This window comes from Bos grunniens, chromosome 25 (assembly GCF_055505025.1).
Source record: "Bos grunniens cultivar Pamir isolate PY7600 chromosome 25, Bosgru_T2T1.0, whole genome shotgun sequence".
Lineage (NCBI taxonomy): Eukaryota > Metazoa > Chordata > Mammalia > Artiodactyla > Bovidae > Bos > Bos grunniens.
The window spans coordinates 28,543,226-28,569,933 of NC_141189.1; the positions used below are offsets into that span (position 1 = coordinate 28,543,226).

Genomic DNA, 26,708 nt, shown 5'->3' on the forward strand with positions numbered 1-26,708 from the left:
CATCCATAAGGGCAATGTATGCAGAGCCCCAGCCCCTACTCTCCTGACAATACAGGCCTTATCAGTGGTTTTCATCTTAGCCAAGCGGTGAGTGAAAAGCAGCATCTCATTGCTTCACCTTGTAGTTCTTCATTTACTCCTGAGGCTGAACATCTTTTTCTTATGTGAATTGGTTACTTGAAGTCTTTTGTAAAGTATCTATTTTTGTTAATCATAAATTCAATAAAAGTTATAAAACTATATTGGCTTCCCATGTAGCTCAGCTGGTAAAGAATCCATGTGCAATGCAAGAGACCTGGGTTCAATCCCTGGGTTGGGAAGATCCCCTGGAGAAAGGAACAGCTACCCACTCCAGGATTCCAGCCTGGAGAATTCCATGTGATCACAAAGAGTCAGACACGACTGAGCAACTTTCACTTTCACTTTCTTTCATGGCAAAAATGCATAATAGAAATGTACCCATGTTCAAAGTCGCATTATTCACAATAGAGGAAATGTGAAAGCAACTCAAGTGTCCATCAACAGATGAATGGATAAACAAAATGTCACATGTCTGTACGATGAAATGTTATTAAGCCTCAAAAAATGAGTGAAATTCTGATTTACTCTCCAACATGGATGAACTTTGAAGACATTATGCTAAGTGAAATAAGCTGGTGACAAAAGGATAAATACTGAGTATTTCACTGACATGAGGTCCTGAGAGCAGTGAAATTCATAGAAACATAAAGTAGAATAGTGCTTGCCAGTGGCTGGAGGGAGGAGGTAATGAGGAATTAGTGTTTAATGTGTGTGGAGTCTCAGTTTTACAAGATGAAAATAGTTCTGGTGTTGGATGGTGGTGATAATTGCATGACAATATGGATGTACTTAATGTCACTGAAATGAAAATGTGTAAGACAGTAAATCTCATGTATATTTTACTACAAAAAATTAGTAGTACTTTTCATTAGTCATGAAAAGTAAAAATCCCTTCAAAACTGTACTCGATAAGTACATATTTCTCCAGTTATTTTGCCTATATGAATTTTAAATATTTTAAAATAAAAATGGGTTATTATACTAGTGCTTTACAATATTCCCTATATTTCATTTTTAAGCAATTCTATTCAGATCCAGTTTAAATACAATGCAATTAACCCATTTAAATTGTGCAATTGAATTGCTTTCAGCATAGTCACAGAATTGTGTATCCATCACTGCAGTACATTCTAGAACATTTTCATTACCCTAAAAAGAAACCCACTCCCCTCTACTTCAGTTCAGTTCAGTTCAGTTCAGTCACTCAGTCACATCCAACTCTTTGCAACCCCATGGACTGCAGCACTCCAGGCTTCCCTGTCCTTCAACAACTCCCAGAGCTTGCTCCAACTCATGTCCATCGAGTCAGTGATGCCATCCAACCATCTCATCCTCTGTCATCCCCTTCTCCTCCTGCCTTCAATCTTTCCCAGCATCAGAGTCTTTTCCAATGAGTCAGTTCTTCACTATGGTTTTTCCTGTGGTCATGTATGGATAAGAGAGTTGGACTATAAAGAAAACTGAGCGACTTTTGATGGCAAAGTAATGTCTCTGCTTTTTAATATTCTGTCTAGGTTGGTCATAGCTTTTCTTCCAAGGAGTAAGCATCTTTTAATTTCATGACTGCAGTCACTATCTGCGGTGATTTTGGACCCCAAGAAAATAAAGTCTCTCACTGTTTCCATTGTTTCCCCATCTATTTGCCATGAAGTGATGGGACCAGATGCCATGATCTTAGTTTTTTGAATGTTGAGCTTTAAGCCAACCTTTTTCACTCTCCTCTTTCACTTTCATCAAGAGACTTTTGAGTTTCTCATTGCTTTCAGCCATAAAGGTGGTGTCATTATTCGAGGTTATTGATATTTCTCCCAGCAATCTTGTTTCCAGCTTATGCTTCAGCCGCCTGGCATTTTGCATGATGTACTTTGCATATGCGTTAAATAAGCAGGGTGACAATATACAGCCTTGATGTACTCCTTTCCCAATTTGGAACTGGTATGTTGTTCCATGTCCGGTTCTAACTGTTGCTTCTTGACCTGCATACAGATTTCTCAGGAGGCAGGTAAGGTGGTCTGGCATTATCATCTCTTGAAGAATTTTCCACAGTTTGTTGTGATCCACACAGTCAAAGGCTTTGGCGTAATCAATAAAGCAGAAGTAGATGTTTTTCTGGGATTCTCTTGCTTTTTCTATGATTCAATGGACGTTTGCAGTTTGATCCATCTACCGTCACCCTTTTATTCTCTCCCAACTGTTCGCAACCACTAATCTACTTTTTATCTCTATGGATTTGCCTATTCTGGACATTCTTATGTAAGTAGAATCATACAATACATGGTCCTCTGTGACTAGATTCTTTCACTTAGCATAATGTTTTCAAGATTCATTAACACTCAGTGTATTTCAGTACTCCACTCCTTTTCATGGCTGAGTAATATTCCATTAAATGGATAGGCCACATTTTATTTATCCATTCATCTGCTGATGGACATTTGGATTTTTCTTCTGTTTTTTAGTTATTAGGAGTAATGCTTCTATGAACACTCACCTGAGTTTTTGTGTAGAAGTATGTTTTCATTTCTCTTGGGTATATACCTTAGAATGGGGTTGTTAGATAATGTGATAAAGCTATGTTTAAACATTTGAGGACCACCCCCTTTTATTTTTACAGTAAACTATAAGACTTGAATTTGTTCCTGTGTCAAAACATCTAGACCTACTTCTCGCATCTTAACCCCTGGATAGCAGTTCGTTGTATGAGAATATCATGGTTTACGTATTTATGCCATGTTGATGGACAATATATAGTAGTCCAGATCCTTTTCTGAAGAGCCTTTGGGTCGTTTCCATTTGACAACATAGACCATCCTGCTGTGAACACCTTTGTGCTTTGTGAGATATTTCTGCAGATTGCATCCCCAGAAATGGTGAGGTGAAGGTTTTATCTGTCTTTAGGGCTTGGTTCTTGATCTATCTTTAGGCCAGTCTGGTTCTGGCCTCATTCTTACCTGGTTGTCTTATTCCCCAGGGGACCAACCAGGCACCATGGCGCAGAAAGACCAGCTCAGTGAAGATGAGAAGTTCCTCTTTGTGGACAAAAACTTCATCAACAACCCAGTGGCCCAGGCTGACTGGGCCGCCAAGAAGCTGGTCTGGGTCCCTTCGGAGAAGCAGGGTTTCGAGGCAGCCAGCATCAAGGAGGAGAAAGGGGATGAGGTGATCGTGGAGCTGGTGGAGAATGGCAAGAAGGTCACAGTCGGCAAAGATGACATCCAGAAGATGAACCCGCCCAAGTTCTCCAAGGTGGAGGACATGGCGGAGCTGACGTGCCTCAATGAAGCCTCTGTGCTGCACAACCTGCGGGAGAGGTACTTCTCGGGACTCATATACGTGAGTATCCTGGGGAAGCCGGCCACTTCTTGCTGGTCTCCTGCACCCCTGAGGGAGTGGAGAGGCTTTCAGATGTCTTTGGGGTGCAAGTTAGGAGGCTGAAATTTTCCTTGAGGGAGGTTGCATGTGGGGTGGAATCGTTCAGACCTGGGTTCCCATTCACCCTGCCCTATCTAGTGCTGTGACATTGAACAGGTTATTTCACCTCTTGAAGCCTCAGTTTCCCCATCTGCAAAATGAAAGCAGTCACCCTCCCCCCACATAAATGAGATCCACAGATCCCACGTTGATCACATGGTTGCGTGGTCCGTGGTGAACAGATTTCAGTGAAGTAGTTCCCTGCTCTTCCACCATCTTGGAAATAAAGGAGAACTCTTAACCTCCTTGAGAAGGCTGATCCATCCCACAGCTGAGTAGGTAGGAGACATGAGGATCCTGGCGAGGTTTGGTGGAGGCCTGCCCTGTCACAAATGGGAATGACTCGATTGCACCTGGATTCCTCTGGGTTGACCGTGCAGGTCGGAGTGAACTAGAGCTGCAGTGTCCAATATAGCAGCCACTGGCCGCATGTGGCTAACTAAATTTAGATGTAAACGAAGTGAAAAGTGAAAGTGTTCGTCGCTCAGTCATGTCTGACTCTTTGCAACCCCATGGACTGTAGCCCCACTAGGCTCTTCTGTCCATGGAATTCTCCAGGCAAGAATATTGGAGGAGGTAGCCATTCCCTTCTCCAGGGGATCTTCCAGACCCAGGGATCAAACCCAGGTCTCTTGCATTGCAGGCAGATTCTTTACCATCTGAGCCACCTGGGAAGGCCTGATGTAAATTGATTAAACATCAATATTTAAAAGTTCACTTCTTCCATTGTGGTGGCTACGTGTTAAGTGCCCACCTGACGCCTGTGGCTAGTGGCTGCCATATTGGACAGCACAGGTGGAGAACATTCCCATCATTGCAGAAAGCTCTGTTGGACAGTCTGGACTGGATGATGTGTAACTCAGGGGTACAGGTTCTTTGTGGGCTGGACCAGGTCCCTAAGATATAGAAGGGCATGGTAGCCCCATCAAGCCAGACTGGTGGACAGAGGGCATCCCACTCCAGCCTTTGTCTTGCCTCTCAGAAAGGGTACATCTGTCCCTTGGGCAAGTTATTTAATTTCTCTGACATTTTGTTTCCTTCTCTGTAAAATGAATCCAAGAATAGTACTTGCCTCATAGAGTGGGTTTGGAGTAGGAAATGGCAGTCCACTCTAATATTCTTGCCTGGAAAATTCCATGGACAGAGGAGCCTGGCGGGCTGCAGTCCATGGGGTCGCAAAGAGTCGGACATGACTGTGACTGAGCACGTGTGCATGCATGGAGTGGGTTACTCTGAAAAAAAAGCACATGGCATGCTTCCTGGCACATTGTAGGCACTCAACATGTTAGGTATTGTTTTTATTGGTTATGCTTATTTTTGTTATTGCCAGAGAGATGTTCTTGGATTCTTTGCAAACTTACAGAAACAGTCACCTCTGTCTTGAGGCCCTTCTGGTCTTGCCCTTTATGTTTTGCCACATGAAAATTACAAACCCCCGTTGTCATCTCTAAAAATGTCTTGCAGATTTTTTTTTTCCTAATTAGGAAAATGAGGCATATTCATTCCAGAAGATCTGGAAAATTCAGAAAAGCACAGCAAACACAAGAGTCAATCCTCCCCCAGAGATAACACTGATAAGATGTTTATGTTTCTTTGTGAGAATAGTGCATATTTATGTATTGAAAAGGAAATTCCCTGGTGGCTCAGTGGTAAAGAATCCGCCTGCTTATGCAGGAGACACAGGTTCAATCCCTAGGTCAGGAAGATCCTCTGGAGGAGGAAACAGGCAACCCACTCCAGTATTCTTGCCTGGGAAATCCCATGGACAGAGGAGCCTGGCAGGCTACAGACCATGCAAAAGAGTCGGACACGACTTGGCAACTAAACAACAACAATGTATCGAAAAGTCTGTGCACACAGGCTGGGGACCTGGTCTCTTTCCATGTACAAGTTAGTGATGAACATCCCTACTGCTCACTCGTGACCCCAGCTGCCCCTTTGTGGGCTTTGTAATCTATCCCACAGATGTACCACAATTAATTATTCTTCACTCAGTCGGTAAAGAATCTGCCTGCAATGCAGAAGACCCGGGTTCAATTCCTGGGTCGGGAAGATCTCCTGGAGAAGGAAAGGGAAACCTACTCCAGTATTCTTGCTGGAAAATCTCATGGACAAAGGGGCCTGATGGGCTACACAGTCCATGGAGTCGCAAAGAGTAGAACATGACTTAGCAACTAAACCACATGGATAGTTCTGAGAGAGTTACAATGGCTTGTTTTTAAGAGCCAAGGGGGAAGTGGGAAGCAACTCATAATTCTATACAGACCTTCTCTTGATCTCATTTAGTTAACACAATATCCACTGAATGAAGTATGCTCGTCCCATCCTACAGACAAGCAAGCTGTGGCTCAGAGTACTAAAGACCCTCCAAGGACAGTCTAACTAAGTTGCTCCCTAACTAAGCAGGGAAAATGTCTTTTGTCCACACCACTCCTTGTCTGGAAGCATTCTCAGCCTGGGGCTGTTGGTACAGAGTGGCTTTTCCTAAGGACACCAGCCTGCAGGGAGCTCTAGAGGAACTGCGCTCCTGTGGGCCTCCTGTCCAAGATAAGTCATTTTCATCCAGGGAGGTCAAGGACGGGCTTGGATAGGAATCTCGCCTGCTGTCCTCTGACACAGATGTTTGGGCCCAAAATAGAAACCAGGAAAAATGAGGGGCTTACAAAGGTCCCAAGACCCAGACTGTCTTCTGACAGCAGATTAAAAAAAATGAATCAAATCTTCAAATTCCTTCTGTGCTTCTCCAGACAGATTAAATGAAAAGCCTTTCAGTCTTATGACCACGCATCTACTCCTGTCTCATTCTTTTCTAATCAACTTAATCACTTAACTAGAAACTGTTGTCTGAGACGGAGGAGATAAAATAGGAGGGGGTGGGGAAGCACCCCAAGTTATTCACCCAGCGCGTGATGGCGGAAGGCGTGGCCCTTGTAACAGGTGTATGGCAGGTGAAGCTCAGTCAGCTGACCATGCCTGACTTTGCCCCCAGTAACGAAGAGAACGTTCCCTTCCATCCTGCAAGGCTTATCTCAAACACGGCACTTTTTGCTTAGTCCTGGCAGATGTCTCATCCCCTTGGGTCTAGAAGAGGTAGAAGCCTTAAAGATGCAGGTTCTTTTTTTTTGTTTGCTTTTTAAATTGGAGGATAATTGCTTTACAATGTTGTGTTAGTTTCTGCTGTACAACAGCGTGAATCAGCTCTGTGTATGCATGTGTCCCCTTCCTCTTGAGCCTCCATCCCACCACCTCCATCCCACCCCTCTAGGTCATCACAGAGCCCTGAGCCCCTGAGGTCCCTGTGCCGTATAGCAACGTCCCATGAGCTATTTTAAACACGGTAGTGTATAAAGTGTGTCAGTGCTACTCTGTCCCTTCATCCGACCTCCCCTTCCCCCACTAGGGCCACACGTCTATCCTCTGTCTCGAGATGCAGGTTTCTGCCTGAGCTGCCCCAGATCATCGATGACACGTGTGGGGCTTGCTCTTCCGGATGTTGTCGTTGGCTGGGTTCTCTCCGCCTGGGATTTTTCATGGCTCCGTCCCTGGCCTTGGGCTGGGAGATGGGACAAGGGTTTCAGGCAGAGGGCACTCAGTGCAGATGTGGGCCTTGCCTGTACTGGCTGCTGTCCCAAGTCCTTCCCAGCTCTCTCTAGTGAGGTCGAAGCTCACTTCCCACACAGCACACAAGGTGACCAAGGCAGAGAGGTGATGTGACTTACCTGAGAAGGGACAGGATCAGGACTGTTAAGTGTTGCTGATCCCCTGCCTTCCCTCTCTGTGGGGTGCTGAGAGTCACAGGGCCCCACCCTTGGCCTGAGGCTGCTTGATAATTGAGAGGAGGAAGATAAGGTACATCTGAGCTGCAGATATGTAACATGGATTCTACAGGAATGAATGTGACGAATGGATGAAGTGGGTTAATCGCTCGGTCTTGTCCAACTCTTTGCAACCTCGTGGACTATAGCCCACCAGGCTCCTCTATCCATGGAATTCTCCAGGCAAGAATATTGCAGTGAGTAGCCATTCCCTTTCCCAGAGGATCTTTCTGACCCAGAAATCGAACCCCAGTCTCCTACATTGCAGGCAAATACTTTACCATCTGAGCCACCAGGGAAGCCCAGAGTGGATGAAGGAAAGGTGGTAAATACACCATACAATATAATAACTCTGCTTTAAAGCAGAAGGAAATCCTGCCATTTGCAACAGCATGGTTGAACCTGGAGGACATTATGCTGAGTGAAAATAGCCAGCCAGAGAGGGGCAAATCCTGCAGGATTCCATTCACAGGAGAATCTAAAACAGTCAGACTCAGAGAATCAGAATAGAATGGTGTTGCCAGTGGCTGGGGGAGGTGAAAATGGGAAATTTCTTATTTATTTGTGGCTTTTTCTTGTGTATGTTCATAACTATCTATTCACTCAGAGTTAAAACATTTTTTGAATAGATAACACATGCAAATATTAAATAAAATATTGAATAGTATGTAAGGGTATTTTAGAACTTTTCCTTTTATCCCCATTTCCTCATCTTCTGGTTCCCCTCCTTATGGAAACCATGGTCACCAGTTCCTTATAAGTCTTCCAGCAATATTTTATACCCATGTCTCCTGTGTCTCCTGCATTGGCAGACAGGTTCTTTACCAGTAGTGCCACCTGGGAAGCCCTAATATTTTATACATATAGAGGCCAATACATGTGTATGTGTATATATATATGTATATATATGCGTGTGTTCGTTCTCAGTCGTGTACAACTCTTTGTGACCCCATGGACAGTAGCCTGCCAGGCTCCTCTGTCCATGGCAAGAATACTGGAGTGGGTTGCCATTTCCTCCTCCTGGGAGTCTTCCCAAGCCAGGAGGATTGAACCCATATCTCTTATGTCTCCTGCATTGGCAGGCAGATTCTTTACCACTAAACCACCTGGGGAGCCCAAAATGTGTGTGTGTGTATGTATTGGCTGCACTGCCCAGCTTGCCAGATCTTAGTTCCCCATCCAGGGATCAAACCTGAGCTCTCTGCAGTAGAAGCATGGAGTCCTAACCACTGGACCACCGGGGAATCCCCTATATGTAAATTTGTATATGTATGTATTCTTTTTAAGGGCTGCAGCTGCTGCTTAAGGGCAGTGTGCCATAATTATTGAACTGGTCTCCCATTGGTGGATATTTAGGTTGTTTCTATTTTTTTTTTTTTTTTGCCATTAACATCAAAGCTGTAGCAGATCACATTCTTGGTGAGCCAGGTCTGTCTCTAGGATGTTCAGAAAGCCATGACACTGCACTGCAACCTGTCCACCGTTTTATAGATGGGAAGGACGAGGTTCAGGTCACACAAGTTGGGAGGGCAAGTCCGAGGTTCCGCCCGGGCCTCTGTGACTTAAAGCCTGCTTCTCTTCCACCTTCCCCCACTGTTCCTCATTTCTGCCGGAGGCCTTGGGAGCTCAGGGCTCCACGGCTGACCATATAAAGCGTTAGGGAAAAAGTGAAGTCGCTTCCTAATACGGTCACAAGAGGGAAACCCTAGGCCTGCAGCTGGGACCTGCTGGTGGCACAGGGCCCTGAGAGGCCGCTGGGACATGGGAGGCAGGGAAAATTGAAAACCTCTGAACTTGACCAGCTCAGAAGGGGCTCGTGGGGATGGGGCGGCAGAAACACACCCAAGCACAGGAGGGCTGCATCAGGTGAGAGCAACCAGGCTGAAACAGTGGAGGCTGAACCCCTAGATTCTGAAGCCGAGCCTCTGTGTGGGGTGTGCTGCCATCTACCCAGTCCTTCCTGTTGGGACATGGTGCCCTGGAAAGATGTGCTGAACTGGACAGAGATTCAGATCTTCTTGGAAGCATGGATTAAGTGCTTGCTGTGTACATCGCACCAGGCTGTGCCCTAGGCAAACAGAGGGAAGGTGATATTTCTCCTTCAGAAGCTGATGATGGAATTGGGAAAGCCACTCCTGCCTCTCTTCCTTCCTTCCTCCATCCCTCTCTTCTTCTCCCACCCTCCCTCTCTTCCCCGCTCCTTCTTTCATTTTTTTATTCAGCAAATATTTATTGGGTATCTGCCAAGTGCCTGGCCCTGTGCTGAGGGCTGGAGATATGATAGTGTGCAGCTCACAGTCTAAGTGGTGACATTTAGACTGAGCCCTGAAAGAGCAAATGCAAATGGCTCTGAGAAGCTCAGGGGGATGTGTTCCAAGGAGAGGGAACATTACGTGTGAAGTTTCCAAGGTGGCAAAGTTTTGATCATCATGAAACAAAGGGAGCACTGGATGGTCACTAATAGTTATCGAGTCCTTGTTACACACCAGGCACTGTGCTAAATGCTCCCCGAGAGCTATCTCACAGCGAACCGATGAAAGAGTGACAATTACACCTGCCCATTTTGCAGATGAGGATAATCGAGGCTCAGAGAGAAAAAGAAACTTACACAGGGTCACACAGCCAAGAAGTAGCAGAATGAGAGTTACAAATAAGTCCTCAGTAGTCAATTCTGTACTCTTAACCACTACGCTTTACTGGCCCTAATTCCCTGGAGGGAGTGATTTGGGTTGTAAATGACTCATTCTAAAAAGGACAGTGGCAGTGGGCACAGCCTGGGAAGAGCTGGAGGTGGAGTTCAGGCCTAAAGAGGAAGAAGGGCATGGTTGACCTTCGTTCAAACTACCAACCATTCTTGGGCTCTTACTCCATGGAGGCCCTGAGCTGCGGACCAGGACGCAGAGGAACAGGAAACACACAGCTGGAACAGCTTTACCACGTGTTCAACGAATGTCTACTGAGCACCTGCTGTGTGCAGCCCAGTGCCAGGCCCTGGGTCACAGAGATGAAGGCAGCGCTGCCCCTGCTCCAGGGAAGCTTTATAATTACCTGACCCCTCAGGCATTCATTTAGCAGGCATTTAGTGAGCACCTACTGTGTCCCTGAAGTTGTTAGCACCTTATCTCTTAAGTCTCAGTGCAGGGAGTACCCCCTGCTGAAGTTTCTCTGAGCACTGCCCCCTCCTCGTGGGCTGGGGCCCTCTCTTCCTTGCTCCCATAATCCACAGGGATTGTTCTTATGACGTTATTTTGAACGTCCTCGTCTCCTTTTTGAAGGGGGCTTTTTGAGAGCAGGAATGATCATCGATTTGTTTGTTTCCAGCATCTAACACGGGCCTGGTATACAGTCGGTGCTTGATAAGTGGCTGATGGATGTTTAGATAGGACTTGTGGGAACCTGGGAGATTACTGCCTCCCTCTCACCTCCCCCACCCCCAGTCCTGTTCCTTTTCAGAAAGAGCATTTCCCCCTCACCCCAGATCAACTCTCATCATCATCACGCCTTAGCAGATGGGGCTCTGGAGGGAGTCCCTCACTCACCAACCAGCTGCTGCCGTGACTGAAAGCCCTTTGTGGGCAGGTCCCTGTGTGTTTTGTCTTGCACTATAACCCCAGAGCCTCACACGTGGAATGCATGAATGAATGAGCGATTGAATGAACGGATGACCAGTTGTTTCTTTAGGACAGGAATAGGCCCACACTGATGGACAGTGCCCACGCCTCACATGGGCCGAGTGGGGCTCAGTGCTGGGTGGCTTTGATCGAGGCGCTGAACCTCCCCAGTGTTTGCCGGGCTGTGAGTGTGACCCAGGGATGGACTTTCTGCTCCTCCTCCTTCAGTCACTTCTTGGGGGAGTTGGAGGGAAGACATGCTTCGTCTCGCCCACCAGAGCCTTGGGCAGCACTGATGTTATCGTTTGGGAAAGCAGTTCCTCTGGGACAGGTTGGCGCCTGTCTCCTGGGCTCTGAGCTCAGCACGTGGGAAAGGCCAGAGTACAGTAAAGAATAGCAGTATACCAGGAGCACGCCTCCCCCGCCCACATAACGGCGGGGCGTGCGAGCATCTTCATGCCCCTTCCTTGTTCTGATCATTTTCAGACGTTCCTCTGCACTTGGTAGGGCAGGATGATTTTTTTTTAAACTAATTAATTTTTTTGGCCTTGCTGTGCAGTTTGCTGGATTTTAATTCCTGGACCAGGGATTAAATCCAGGCCCCCAGCAGTGGAAGGTCCTAGCCACTGGACCCCCAGGAACTGCCAATCTTTTTTAATTGTGATAAAATCCAGTATAACCAATTCACGATATTAATCAGTTTGAAGGAAACAAGTGGCATTAATACATTCGCAGAGTAGTCTTACTCCCAACTGCTATCTAGTTCCAGAACATTCTTATAGACCCCCAAAGAAACCCATTCCAACTAGCAGTCACTCCCATTCCCCCGTCTCTCCACTCCCTGGAAACCAGAGACCTATTTTCTGTCTCTATGGATTTGCCTGTTCTGGACATTTCAGATAAGCGGAACCATGTGATACATGACCTTCTGTGTCTGACTTCTTTCATTCAGTGTAATGTTTTCAGGGTTCATCCATGAATGTAATGTGTTGTAATGTGTTAAGTACCATTCCTATTTAAAGACAGTTGTGTTTATCCCCACTTTACAGATGAGGGACTCTGTCCTTTTTCATGGTCGAGGAGAGTATGAGCTCTGGGTGAAGTCCTGATTTCAGTTCTCAATTTCCCAGCAGCTGCGTGACTTGGTGAGAACTTCACTGAGCCTCAGTTTCCTCATCTGTCAAATGGGCCATGGGGAAATTATAGTATCCCTGTAGGAGGCTGAATGAGAGGATTAAAGAAGATGCCTGTGAAGTACTTAGCTTAGTGGCTGGTGCACAGTAGGTGCTCAAGAAAGTGTAGGTGTTATTTAAGCCTGTGAGGCTCAGGGAGATGAAGTGACAGTGGTTGGGAGTGGCCTAAGGGTCTGAACCCAGCACTATTTAAAACCACAGTTATAAACAGTGTCCTAGAAATCCAAGCTCACCCTTTGCTCCTCTCCCCTGTACGTGGAGTCAATGATGCCAGAGATTCCCACCGGGACACTGAGCTTTAGTTTGTGCGTGTGCTCAGCTGCTCAGTCATGTCTCTTTGTGACCACATGGACTGTAGCCCACCAGACTCCTCTGCCCATGGGATTCTCCAGGCAAGAATACTGGAGTGGGTTGCCGTTTCCTCCTCCAGGGAATCTTTCTGACCTGGGATTGAACTGGTGTCTTCTGTGTCTCCTGTATTGGATTCCTTACCACTGGCGCCATCTGTGAAGCCCCAAGCCTCAGTTTCCCCATCTCTAAAATGGGACTCTGAGTGCATATATTCAAAGCTGCTCCTATGAGAATGAAGTGAGAAAATGCACACAGTGGCGCTCAGACCATGCAAGCTGTGGTGGGTGGTCACAGACTGGATGTCAGAGCTCTGTCCCTGCCGGGTTCCTGAAGTAAGCTCGGTTCTCTCTTTCGTAGACGTACTCGGGCCTCTTCTGCGTGGTGGTGAACCCCTACAAGCAGCTGCCCATCTACTCAGAGAAGATCATTGAGATGTACAAGGGCAAGAAGCGGCACGAGATGCCACCCCACATCTACGCCATCGCCGACACGGCCTACCGGAGCATGCTGCAAGGTAAGCCGCCTGCAGAGGCACAGAGCTCCTCCTCCTCCAGGGAGCCCACCTGGGCTGCTTATAGTCACTCACCAGGCCCCTCCTGTCCTGCCTGCCTGCAGTTCTCTCCAAGAATGTGGGGTTTGGCAGGCGGAACTGGGTAACAGAAGGGCTGTGACTGAAAAAGGTAAAAAACAAGCAGAACAGATGTGTGTGCAGCCCGGGAGAGGAGGGAGGGGAGATAGCTTGGGCAAATACAGGCATGGGCTCGCTGACCCCTGGTTGCCCAAGGCCTGGGTGGACCAGCCATCTGGAAGATGGCAGGCTGCTGTCACCTTGGAAGGGAAGCGGGTGGGGAATGGCCCTGGCGCTGAGCCAACCAGATCTGAATTTGCAGCCAGCTGTCACATCCTGTGGGATCCTGTGCAAATGTCTTTTCCTCTACAGCCTCAGTTTCCTCATCTGTGAAAAGGGAGTGAGAGAATCCATCTTGCAGCGTATTGTACAGATGGTAAAACAGGCTTTCCTACACTGAAGACCTTTGCGTATTACCTCCACATTTATGTAGTATTATTATTACTATCATTAATAACTTCTACTGCGGTAGAACATACATACAGGAGAATGCAAAAAGTACACAAATTCAGTGTCCAGTCCAAAATTAATTTTTACATGCCTACAGTTGTAATCACCACCCAGACCAAGATGGGAAATAGTTCTAGAAGTTCTCTCATGCCTCCTCCCATAAATGGAATACCTCCTCCTATAAATGGATCTGGCCTTCAGATACAGGAGTCCTTCTGTCCTTACACTTGCAAAAGGGCAACAGGAAAGAGCTTTGGCAGTTTTAAAGCTGTGCACAGTTGTTATGTGATTTTTAGGTGTGAAGAGCCTAGAGGTGGTGAGCCGGCAGCTGGTAGGCTGGATCCAGCCCTCAGATAAGTTTGGTTTTTGGTCCACATGGAGTTTTAAGGATACTTTAATTAGCTGCCAACTTTTAAAAATGTGGAGTTTGTACACAAAAAGCCCAATTTCTAGGTTATTTTGAAAGTATTGGAACATCTGGCAACATGTGATCCCACCTGTCAACCCCTCAAAAGGACATATGAGTTCTTCAGTTCCCTGGCCTGGTCCACGTGTTTGAGTTTACTGCCTGGCTCCTGCGCTTGACCCTGGAATAGCTTCCTCCAAGAATGTTCTGTTGAGAATTGAAAGGAGCCCAGTTCTGCAAGCTCCTGAGGCCAGGTGTACCTAGGACATATTACTCCCCACCTCAAGGTAAAGGGGCTCAGGTAGAAGTTCCCCAAATTACTGACAGGGTTAGCCATGCCACACAGGTATGATTCAAACTGGACCACTCCAGATGGGTACTACCATCATGTCCAAAGACCAGAATATGGAGCCTTGCAAAGAAGATTGCGGGAGATATAATCCTAGGTTATAAAGTGATGACTCTTGGAGTTAGGTATGTGCTTTTGTGAAAAAAAAAAAAAAATCCTTTGTAGTGTCTCTTGATGGAAGAGTATACGATGGTGGTTCACACACCTCTTTGGAAAGCTGAACATCACAGAGTTACAGTGTTCATATAACTTGGGGTGCTTTTGGTTACAAGAAGCATAGCAATCAATAAAAATGGCTTAAACAACAGGAATTTATTACCTCATATAACAAGTAGTCTGGATGTTGATGATTTCAGGCTCAGTCAATTTAACAGCTCAACAACAGACTTTCTTGGGATTTTCTTGGCTGCTTCCTCATCATCACAAGATGGCAACCATAGCTCCAGACATCACATCCTCATGTTATAATATCCAAAAGCATGAAGGAAGTGAAGGGTTAGGTTTTTTCCCCACATCTCGTTTTTATGAGAGAAGAAAAACTTTTCCAGAAACTCATTAGCAGGCATCCCTACGTCTGTTATGTCTTGATCACATGCACACCTCTAAACCAATCATTGGCAAAGAGAACTGGAACATTTATGATTGGATTGGACTATTCCTAGTTCTTTTCTGGAGCTGAGGGAGCTCTTTTGTTGTTGTTTAGCTGCTAAGTCGTGTCTGACCCTTTTGCAACCCCACGGACTGTACCTTGCCAGGCTCCTCTGTCCATGGGATTCCCAGGCAAGAACACTGGAGGGGGTTGCCATTTCCTTCTCCAGGGGATCTTCCTGACCCAGAGATCGAACTGACATCTCCTGCATTGGCAGGCAGATTCTTTACCACTGAGCCAACAGGGAAGCTAAGGGGGCTCTTACTAAGCACATTTAGTCTGAATACCAGAATGAAAAGGGGAAGAGGGAATGACAGGTGAACATTGCCATAGTGCTCTTAAAATTTATATGTGTAACTTTAAGAAACTTAGGGTTTCCCTGATAGCTCCACAGGAAAGAATCTGCCTGCAATGCAGGAGACACAGGAGATGTGATTTCTATCTCTGGGTTGGAAAGATCCCCTGGAGAAGAAAGTGGCAACCCACTCCAGTATTCTTGCCTGAAAAAAAAAATCCTATGGACAGAATTGCCTGGCGAACTGCAATCTAAAGGGTTGCAAAGAGTTGGGCATGATTGAGTGACTAAGTGCAACAAAAAACTTCTATCTTATATATTCTATTCTAGAAAAATTGAAACATATATTAAGCAAAAAGAGAATGTACTAGCACCCATAATTCTATCACCAGGGACCATCACCATTAACGTTTGTCTATATAACTTTTCATATACTAACTGAGCTGGATGGCATGAAATGAAGGAGGTTATGACTATCTGAAAATAATTGGTTCCATAAAAGATTTACTTAAAATGGGCATGTAGATTAAGGGGAAGAGACTTTGATGGGCTTAAAAAATGACATTGGAAATTATGAACACAGGCTTATTTATTTTACATGCAATAGGAATTTTGTGGTTATTGCAACTAGATGTGCTAATTCTTAGAAAGAGTATAAAATTAATACAGAGTTGGGTGTTTTTTCCTTAACTTTTTTTGAACAGAACCATGAAAGAGCATAAGACACCATTCTTCATGCCATGCTTGATTTCTGCAGCATGGGATAAGAAGATAATTTTGTACAGACTTATTGGAGAAATCACCACTGTTGCCAAGGGCTTTGACTTCTTTGGTATTTAGCACAGTCTCTCAAAGTCCTTGTTGGGTTATCTTTCCTGATGACTCCCTAATGTTTGGTTGTGAAGTGATCTGACATTTTTGGCGCCTTTCGAACGTCACCAACATGTGACACTGCGCCTTCCAGGAAACAGGCAGTTTTGCAGAGCTGCCGTTTTGTTTTGTGTTTGTATTGAGACGATGGATGTTGACACCCAATAGCTGGCAAGGTGAAGCCTTTGAATTAGAGGACAGCAGTGATGCAGTCTAGAGAAAGATGCTTTAGTGGGATCTGGTTTCCCAAATACTTGACTCTTTGAAGAATATTTTTGTGTTGTGATAACTTTTGCCTCCCTAGACCACTTCCCGTACATGGGGCAATGTTATACTCCATACAGGGACTCCCAGGGCAAATACATTTTGTTCCTCTTAGGCTCTGTATTTTAACACACAATTATATAGTGAAATATAAAGTTACCTAGAAATTTTAAACCTGAAGAGAAAAATGCCATCCATAAGCACACAGATCCATGAGAGATAAGCTCTTTTTAGATTAAAGGTTAATCAATAGCTGCTATGTATACATTTGTTTTGGCTTTACCTGGTGCTTTCTGGCAAATGAGTGATGACAGACTCCAGTGAAAAACATCTCCAAAAAAAACAATCAAGGAAGAAAAAATAAAAGCTTAGGAAAAATCTTTCTTTTTTCTTTATAAAGTGGGAATTTGGTTTATGTGAAGGAATGCATGGGCCCGGTTTGTGACTCTGTTGGTGAATGTTGCCGTCCCAGGCTATCCAGTCACTTGGCTGGGATCACACTGAACTTTCTATTTTGTTGGAGGCATTAAGTCAGTAGCTATGTCCTCCTCTTCAAGTCCTTTGTGAAACAGGATGGCGTGTGAAGAGATAGGATTGGGAAGGAGTGGAGAACGCATTCACTGAACACAAAATGTTTAAAATGTTTAAAAGAGTCACGTGGAATCTTGAGTCGCGTGGACTCTTAAGTTCCCGAGGCCCCCTAAACTCCATGAAACCCACAAACACCATGCTTGTCTCCCTGCTCATCATGGAATCTCTGGCATATTTGCTGGTGCCTGGTATGGAGTAACTGCTCAGTTAACTCTCAGAGTTGTTGAAAGAAAAGAACCAGGGGCCTCCCTGGTGGTCCAGTGATGAAGACTCCATGCTTCTACTGCAGGGAGTACAGGTTCGATTCCCTAGCCAGGGAACTGAGATCCTGTATGCTGCTCAGCCCGGCCAAAAAAAAAATTTTTTTTTAATTAAAAACTCTTTTTAAAAAAAGAAAAGTGCTGACCAGGGCCAGGATGGATGGGGTGGGTTGTCCAAGAGGGGTGGGGAGTTACCAAAGCCTTGATGACTCACTAAGAGGGGAAAGGGGAGGGCGGAGCATTCTGGCTGAGAATAGTAACAGGGGAGTTGGGAATAAGGGAGGGGATTTCTAAGACATAATTCATTCACAAGCCCCTCCCCAGAGGAAGCCAGGCCCCAGTGGGGAGGAGACATTGAGAGAAGTCAGCATTTAAAATATGTCATATATATGTGTATGTGTAAATGATATCGTATTTACTTTTTACATTTCCCAATGTTTTTTTTGTTTGTTTTTGGAGAGATGATGGATTCAAATTCAAAAGCTGACCATTCTCCCTTTCAACCCTCGTGCTCAAGACTCCTAGTCTGCCTCCCCAGAGATAACCGTGGGGTTATTATTCTAGTTTATTAGATATTCTTAGATACTCTCCTAGAGATATTTTCTGCACATGTCTGAAGATACGCATCCATTTCTCTCTTCCCAAGTTTTCCCCACAAATAGTAACATTTCGTATGCACTGTTCTGCATGCTGCCAGAGTATTATACACCTAAAGGGATTCCTTACTCCTTTTTCACACTTTTAGCTTTCGTCTTTATTGAAGGTGTAGATGAAGATGATTTAGACAATTCCTCGAGGGTTGTTAAGAAAAACATCACTCCTTGGTTGCTTCTCTAATTTCCCCTTCTCCAGGGATAACCATTAGCAACTCTTAACTGAATTTTGGATGTTTAACACTGTAATCTCTAAGAGACTTGAACATATTACTCATATTTTAAATTTCTCCCTCAGTTTTAGGCATTACTTATTGACTTTTCATCATGAAACATGAGCATTTCACTCAATCACCCACTTGCTTTGTCCTCCGGCCTCCTCCCAACACACACGCAACCATGCCCCATCACATAAGCTCCCAATGTAGTTTTATATTGACTTTGATGAAAGCTATATTCAGAGTTGACATTATCATGACTGTGAAGATGCCATTCACAGCTGAGCTCTGCACAGTCTTGTGATGCCTTTTCCTGTACAAATTATTCTTTCCCCTGGAGTTAGTAATTGCCTTTTTTTCCCCCAACTTGGGTATCTGTGTACTTAATCACTAATTCTACCACAAATTCTCCTTCTAAATGTGCTAATCTTATAATGTGTCTTACAATATAAGATATGTGTTCAAGATCCTATTTATAGCTTCTTTTTGGAAGTGATTGCTACTGGAGTCTTTTGACCTGCCCTGGACACCTTCCTAGAGAAGGAAATGGCAACCCTCTCCAATACTCTTGCCTGGAAAATCCCATGGACAGAGGAGCTTGGTAGGTTACAGTCCATAGGGTCGCAAAGAGTCGGCAAGACTGAGCAACTTGTCAATGTCAATAGATACCCTCTGGTGACCAGTAGTGGATACACCCTCAGCTCCACCTCACCTCAGGGCTCTCCCTCCCTAAGTCCTGCCCTTGGATCTTCCCTGGTGGCTCAGATGGTAAAGCATCTGCCTACAATGCGGGAGACCTGGGTTCAATCCCTGGATCGGGAAGATCTCCTGGAGAAGGAAATGGCAACCCACTCCAGTATTCTTGTCCAGTATTCATGGACAGAAGAACCTGTTTAGGCTACAGTCCATGGGGTCGCAAAGAGTCAGACACAACTGAGCGACTTCACTCACTCACTGTGAAAGTGAAGTGAAAGTGTTAGTTACTCAGTCATGTCCAACTCTTTGCAACCTCAGGCTCCTCTGTCCATAGACAATACTCTGGGCAAGAACACTGGAGGGGGTTGCCATTTCCTTCTCTAGGAGATCTTCCCAACCCAGGGATCGAATCCAGGTCCCTTGTATCACAGACAGATTCTTTGCCATCTGAGCCAAAAGGGAATCCCAAGAGATAGTTTAACTGGGTTTACATTTTTAAGCAAGAAATAATTCTCTTTCCAAATTTTTAAGGCATTGCTTCATTAACTTTGAGATTCAGTTTCATTTTTGGGAAGATAAAAGTCATTCTTATTCTTGATCCTTTGTATGTGACCTTTTTTTTTTTTTTTTTATATTTCTTCCTTCCTGCTTCTCTGAAAGTGTTTTTTTTTGTTGTTGTTGTTGTTGTTTTTAATCTTTATCTCCCTGTTTATGATTGGATTTGGTGTGGGTCTGTTTTTACTCATTGTGCTGGAGACTTGAGTGGATCCTCATAGTCCTTAATTCCTGTCCTTACATTCTGGGAAATTTTTTTGAATTATGTCCTTAATGATTTCTTTTTCTTTGTATTCTCTGTTCTGCTTTTTCTAGATGTTTTCTTATTTCTATACCGGAATTCTCAGATTTTTTTTTATATAATTTTCATCTCTTTCTCTTGTCTTTTTTATTTTCTAAGCAGTTACCTCAGCTTTATCTTATAAATCCTCCATTGAGTTTTCAATTACTACTATCATTCCAAAAAAAAGTTTCCAAGAACTTGTTCTGTTTCCTGAATGTTTCTTTCTTATCACATTCTTTTTCCATACACGTTCCTTTTCTTAGAGGGTACTTCTCCACATGTAGGCCCCTGTTATCTCCAATAGGCATATTTCTTACTTATTTGTTTTAATTTATGTTTGTCTTGTTAGTGACTTTCTTCCAATGCCTGCTGATTCATTGACTGTCCCTTCATCTGGGATGCTCTAACACATGGGCACCAAAAAACTGATGGCAGCTTCGTGTTTGCAGGAGGAGCTTGCTGGTGAGGCTGGGCTGCTCCGTTGGGTGACTCCTAGTGTATCTTTCAGCCTTTTTTCTTGGGGTAGTGAAATTCTTCAGAGAAGTCTTGTACAGTCTTCTGCTTGAAGGGTAAAGATCTGTCTACTATCATTTTGGGGCTTTCCTGGTGGCTCAGCAGTAAAAACCTACCTGCCATTGCAGGAGATGCAGGAGACATGGGTTTGATCCCTGGGTCAGGAAGATCCCCTGGAGGAGGAAATGATAACTCACTCCAGTATTCTTGCCTGGAAAATCCCATGGACAGAGGAGTCTGGCAGGCTACAGTTCATAGCATTGCAAAAGGGTCAGACACGACTTAGCAATTAAACAACAACAACCGTCATTTTAAAGATCTAGTTGAGAAGAGGCTGAGGGTTTCAAACTATGGGATGAAACTTGCATATTGTCTTCTTGCTGTTCCTGTTGTCCCCGAGACAGATACCTTCTATTTCTCCCTCTCCAGAGAATTGATCTGCCCCCTTTGGTGGGCTGTGGGGAGGGCAGTCACTTGGCTACAGGGAGTATAGATGGTATCTGGAATGTGTCTAGCAGCTTCTCAGACAGACATTCAACCAGTCCTCATGTTTCATTGTCCTCCACCCTCTTCCTGAGGCCCCAGGTTGCCCGTTACTGAGGTTTGGGCTGGAGGCAGGGGACTCTGCTTCTCCACCACCAGCTTAGTCTCCTGGGACTGTCATCACTCATCCCGTTTGCTGGTTTCCCAGGTTGTGTTTTTCTCTCCTCTCCCACTTATTTGGACAGTTTCATGTGCTTTTGAAAAACCTCCTTGTGCATGTGTGTTCAGTCGTGTTCAACTCTTTGCAGACCTGTAAACTATAGCCCACCAGGCTCCTCTGTCCATGGGATTCTCCAGGCAAGAATACCGAAGTGGGTTGCCATGCCCTCCTCCAGGGGATCTTAGAGACCCAGGGATCAAACCCACGTCTCTTATATCTCCTGCATTGGCAGGCGGATTCTTTACCACCAGCGCCATGTGGGAAGCCTGAGAAAAACCCCTTTCAGTTCAGTTCAGTTCAGTCGCTCAGCCCCATCTGACTCTTTGCGAATTCATGGACTGCAGCACGCCAGGCCTCCCTGTCCATCACCAACTCGTGGAGCTTGCTCAACCTCATGTCCATTGAGTTGGTGATGCCATCCAACCATCTTATCCTCTGTTGTCCCCTTCTTCTCCCACCTTCAATCTTTCCCAGCATCAGGGTCTTTTCCAATGAGTCAGTTCTTCGTGTCAGGTGTCCAAAGGATTGGAGTTTCAGCTTCAGTATCAGTCCTTTCAATGAATACTCAGGACTGATTTCCCATAGGGTGGACTGGATTGATCTCCTTGCAGTCCAAGGGACTCTCAAGAGTCTTCTCCAACACCACAGTTCAAAAGCATCAATTCTTCAGCACTCAGCTTTCTTTATAGTCCAACTCTCTCATCCATTGGAAAAACCATAGCTTTGACTAGACAGACCTTTGTCAGCAAAGAAATGTCCCTGCTTTTTAATATGCTGTCTAGGCTGGTCATAACTTTTCTTCCAAGGAGCAAGCGTCTTTTAATTTCATGGCTGCAGCCACCATCTGCAGTGATTTTGAAGCCCCAAAAATAAACCTTCCCTCATAGCTCAGCTGGTAAAGAATCCCCTGCAATGTGGGAGACCTGGATTCGATCCCTGGGTTGGGAACATCTCCTGGAAAGAGAAAGGCTTGTTCTGGCCTGGAGAATAGTCCATGGGGCTGTGAAGAGTCAGACATGACTGAGCGACTTTCACTCACTTTCAAAACCCCTTTACTGTCATTTTAATGAAGTTTGGGAAAAGAGGACCATGGACAGAGGAGCCTGGTAGGCTGCAGTCCACGGGGTCGCTAAGTCGAAGACTGAGCGACTTCACTTTCACTTTTCACTTTCATACATTGGAGAAGGAAATGGCAACCCACTGCAGTGTTCTTGCCTGGAGAATCCCAGGGAAGGTGGAGCCTGATGGGCTGTCGTCTTTGGGGTCGCACAGAGTCGGACACGCAGCAGCAGCAACTGCCTGTGTTCAACCCACTACCTTTTGATGGAAATTCTCTCACACTCTCTTTTCCAAAGATGTGATAATGGTGATAGTGGATTTTTTAAAAATATTTACTTTATTTATCTGGCTGTGCTGGATCTCAGTTGTGGCACTCAGGATCTTTAGTTGTAGCATGCAAACTCTTAATTGAGGCATGTGGGATCTAGTTCCCTGACCTGGGATTGAACCTGGCCCCCCTGCATTGGGAGCTCAGAGTCTCAGCCACTGGACCACCAGGGAAGCCCAGTAGTGGACTTCTTTGCGTGCTTCCTGTGTGCACAGGGCTTTCCAGGAATACTCTCCAATCATCCTCACCGCAGACTGACAAGGCAGACGGGATCAGATCCATATGCTGGTGCTCAGTCAGTAAGTCGTGTCTGACTCTTTGCAACCCTGTGGACTGTAGCCCAGCAGGCTCCACTGTCCATGGGATTCTCCAGGCAAGAACACTTGAGTGAGTTGCCATTTCCTCCTCCAGGGGATCTTCCTGACCCAGGGATTGAAGCTGTGTCTCCTGCCTTCGTAGGCAGATTCTTTACCACTGAGCCACCTGGGATCAGATTAGGACCTTTAAAATGAAGCCTTGAAACTATTATGGTGCCTGTGTATGTAATCCAGAATAAAAACAATACTAAACTATAAAGTAAAGAAAGCCAACAATGTTTTAAATTTTCCCAGGACATTGACCATGATAGTTCTTAAGAAGCAGCAAATATTGACTCCTTTAAACATTTATTTATTTTTCCCTCCCTCCCTTCCTTCACTCATGGACATATGTTTACATGACTGGTTGCTGTTGTTCAGTTGCCTCAGGCATGTCTGCCTCTTCGCGACCCCATGGATTACAACATGCCAGGCTTCTCTGTCCTTCACCATCTCCCAGAGCTTGCTCAAACTCATGTCCATGGAGTCAGTGATGCCGTCCAACCGTCTCATCCTCTGTCGTCCCCTTCTCCTCCTGCCTTCAGTCTTTCCCAGCATCAGGGTCTTTTCCAATGAGTCAGATCTTTGCACCACGTGGCCAAAGGAGCTTCAGCTTCAGCATCAGTCCTTCTAATGAATATTCAGGATTGATTTCCTTTAGGACTGACTGGTTTGACCTCCTTGCAGTCCAAGGGACTCTCAAGAGTCTTCTCCAACATCACAGCACAAAAGTTATCAATTCTTCGGCGTTCAGCCTTCTTTATGGCCCAACTCTCACATCCATACATGACTGCTGTGGGAGAACATGACTGGTTAGACAATGCAGTGCTGGAGCCAGCTGCTGTCATTCGCCCCATTTTATTGCTGGGGAGACTGAGGCTCGGGGAGGTGACTTGACGCAGGAGTGTCAGAGCAGATTTGAACTTGGTTTATCAGACTCTGAAGCCCCAGGCTTGCTGGACCAAGGTGATGCTGAGCTGTTTCACTGCCCCTCCTGCCCCGCTAAAGGCTGTTTGCTCCTGTAGGACTGTCTCCTGCCATCTCAGGGGGTTAGTGTTGAGGGCTCAGCACTTGAGAAGCTGGTGTGAGTGACTTCAGCAAATTATAGCATGATGAGTGTGGGGAAAGCGTCAGCAAAGCTTTCCTGACAAAAGCCAGTTTGGATCTCTAGCCTCTTCTCTGTAGGTCCCTGGGGTGGGGGAGGGTGTGAAAGGCAGGTGAGATTTCACTCTGAGGATGAGAGGAGCTCTCGGGACCTGTCACTGGAAGTGTTGTGTCCGCACCTAATTAGTACTAACCAGCCACTTTAAGGGAATTAAAAAAATAGCTAGACCTTTATCAGCTCAGGCTCTTGGCTGAACCCTCTTTAAGCTTCAGAGAAGTCTGTGGGGGTGGGGAGGTGGGCAGAATGATCCAAACTCCGTTCTCTGCTTTGCAAATTCCCACACTCAGTCTGAACCTTCTTTCCGGGTCAGCATGCCTTGGGGGGCTGGCCCGTGCTCAACCGGAGGTTCTGTATCTCAGCAGAGACAGGAAGGGCATCTGTGTGCACTGAGCTCGCTGCCCCATAGATCCTGCGCCCCTTGGCCCTCGCCGCTCCCCTGCAGGACAGACTCTCCGTGTGACAGACTGAAGACAATGAGGCTCAGAACACCAAGGCACTTGGCTCCAGAGCTGAATGTCAAAGCTGGTGATATCTCCTTTAGCCAAGCTGGAAGCACTTTTTATTTTTAAAAAGATTTTTTTAAGCCAATAGTTTTTTTTTTTTAATTTTTGGCCATGCCCTGTGACATGTGGGATCTTACTTCCCCAGCCAGGAATCGAACCTTGGCCCTGCATTGGAAGGGTGGAATCTTAACCACTGGACCTCCAGGGAAGTCCCTCACTGGATACTCTTATCTTCCCTCTGGGGCAGTGTGGTATGGTAGGTAGTGCAGTGCTGTCAGCCCCCTTTAACAGATGAGGAGACTGAGGCTGCTCGTGATAACTCAGAGGGCCAACCGGACAGGGCCAGACAGACGGAGGTGCCAGCTAAGAGACTGGCTTAGGCCTTATACTTAGAAAGGGTTGAACTTGGCCTGATAGCCTGTCCTCCTGAGTCAGACCTGCTGCCATCTATAACCACTTCACAAGCTCACTGCTATGGAGGATGGAGATGATGGAGCAGTGATGATAATAAAGTTGACAATAATTTCTTGTTATTGAGCTTTGGAATAGGTCTTGGGCTCTTTCTAAGCTCTTTGTGGGTCCAATCTCCCTGCATCTTTTTCACATCCTTGGAAAGTGCGGCTTTTTATCCCTGTCTTCTTGGTAAGGAAGATGATGCTCTGAATTGCCCGAGAAGTGGAGCCCAGAAGTAATTTCCCAGACATTTTGCTGCAGAGACTGTGTTCCTGCAACACCCACCCCCCTCCACCCCCCCCACCCCTGCCCCCGGGAGGGGACCAGTTGCCTCTCTACCTCACGGAGACTTTGCCTCTGCTTTCAGCTCAGCATCTGGCTTGGCAGGGCGAGGGGTGCTGGTGGCTCCATCTGGCTGGCCCTGTCTGGCTGGCCTTCTGAGTTATCACAAGAAGATCACGTTCTTTGGCAGGAAATGAAGAAGAAGGATCATCTGATTCTGATACATGTTTTATGGACGGCCCATGGTGTCTCACACAGATGGGAGAGAGCTAAGGAGAATTATCATTTTTTAATAACCAGTAAATACTGAGTTGGAAAGCAGATATGCTGAGGGGAGTGGACCTGGGGAGCTCTGACTGACACTTGGCGGCGGCTTGTTCCTCTTGGAGTCTGAGTGCTCTGGCCTTCCCACTGTGTCCTCCCAGCCTCAGAGAAAATCTGGCTCCCCCTTCCCCTTTTTGTCCAAAAGTGTTGAGGCCCCACTGTGAGGGAACTGTTGTTGGGGGGCACAGTCTACTGAGGGGTGTAGATATTAATCAAATCAAATCACAAATACATGTGCTATGGGGGGAGGGCGGGAGACCCTGGGATCTCCTTAAGCTGGGAGGACAGGGAGGCCTCCTTGAGAAGTAACGTGAGCTTAAAGGAGTTGATGCAATGCACGAGGCTGTGGGGCTGGAGTAGAGAGTAGGATGCAGAGACTGGAGGCCAGAGCCGAGGCCCAGGAGACCACTGGGAGAATACTGGTCATGAACCCATGCCCACTTCACTGGCCAGATCTGCCTCATGTGGGTCTGGAAGAGTCCTGTTGGGTCCAGCACAAGCTCTCAGAGTACCTCAGCTCACCCAGAATGTTCCTCCCCACGCTGCTGGGGCAGGAGGGTGGAGAGAAGAAGGCCTGGACCTACAGAGGAGAGGTTTAGGGCATCGCTTTTGTTTCTCCGGGGTGCTATTTATTTTTTAAACTTTTTATTTTGTATTAGGGTATAGCCCATTAACAAACAATGTTGTGATAGCATGAGGTGAACAGATAAGGTTCCCAGCCATACATATACATGTATCCATTCTCCCCCAAACCCCTGGCTCCCATCCAGGCTGACACATAACACCGGGTAGAGTTCCACCTGCTATACAGTAGGTCCTTATTGGTTACCCATTTTTAATACAGCAGCGTGTACACAGGGCGTCGCTTTTGAGCTGGGCTGGAATCCTGGCTCTACAGATGCGCCCACTTCTCTGTGCCTTGGTCTCCTCACTTGTCCCAACAAGGATGGCACCTGCCCCAGTGCTTGTGTGGGTTTATTCCGATGGTGCCTGGAGAGTGTGGTGCCCAGCAGGGCAGGGGCAGGGCGTTGGCCGTCAGCTCCAGGCGGGGGCGGGGGTGTCTGGAACTTTCTGCGTCTACCTTGGAGGGTGGCAGACATTCGTGGGGATCCACCTTTCTGCGCTGTGGAGGCCAGGCCTCACCCCCAGGGGCCTGGAGGTCAGGGGGAGTGGTGACCCTGCGGGAGACAGGGCTTGGCCACCCACCTCTCGCCTGATCCCACGCACCCTGGCACGGGAAGGCGGGAGAGAAGAAGCCAGCCCAGGCCTCGCTCAGACCCAGCTGGGTTTTGTCCTTTTATGGTCAGCCCGCGGGCCTCTGGCTTCCCCAGCCAGA

At 46.3% G+C, this 26,708-nt stretch overlaps 1 protein-coding gene across 4 annotated transcripts in view; it reads left to right on the top strand.

Moving 5' to 3' along the window:
* MYH11 (myosin heavy chain 11) overlaps nt 1-26,708 on the top strand; it is a 127,332-nt gene that overhangs the window by 13,703 nt on the left and 86,921 nt on the right. For all 4 annotated transcript variants that reach the window (XM_086375622.1, XM_086375620.1, XM_086375623.1 and 1 more), the window contains exons 2-3: nt 3,050-3,411; nt 12,877-13,033. In XM_086375622.1, coding sequence (XP_086231748.1) covers nt 3,067-3,411; nt 12,877-13,033 — 502 coding nt within the window. In that variant the 5' untranslated portion in view covers nt 3,050-3,066. The remainder of the gene's footprint in view (nt 1-3,049; nt 3,412-12,876; nt 13,034-26,708) is intronic.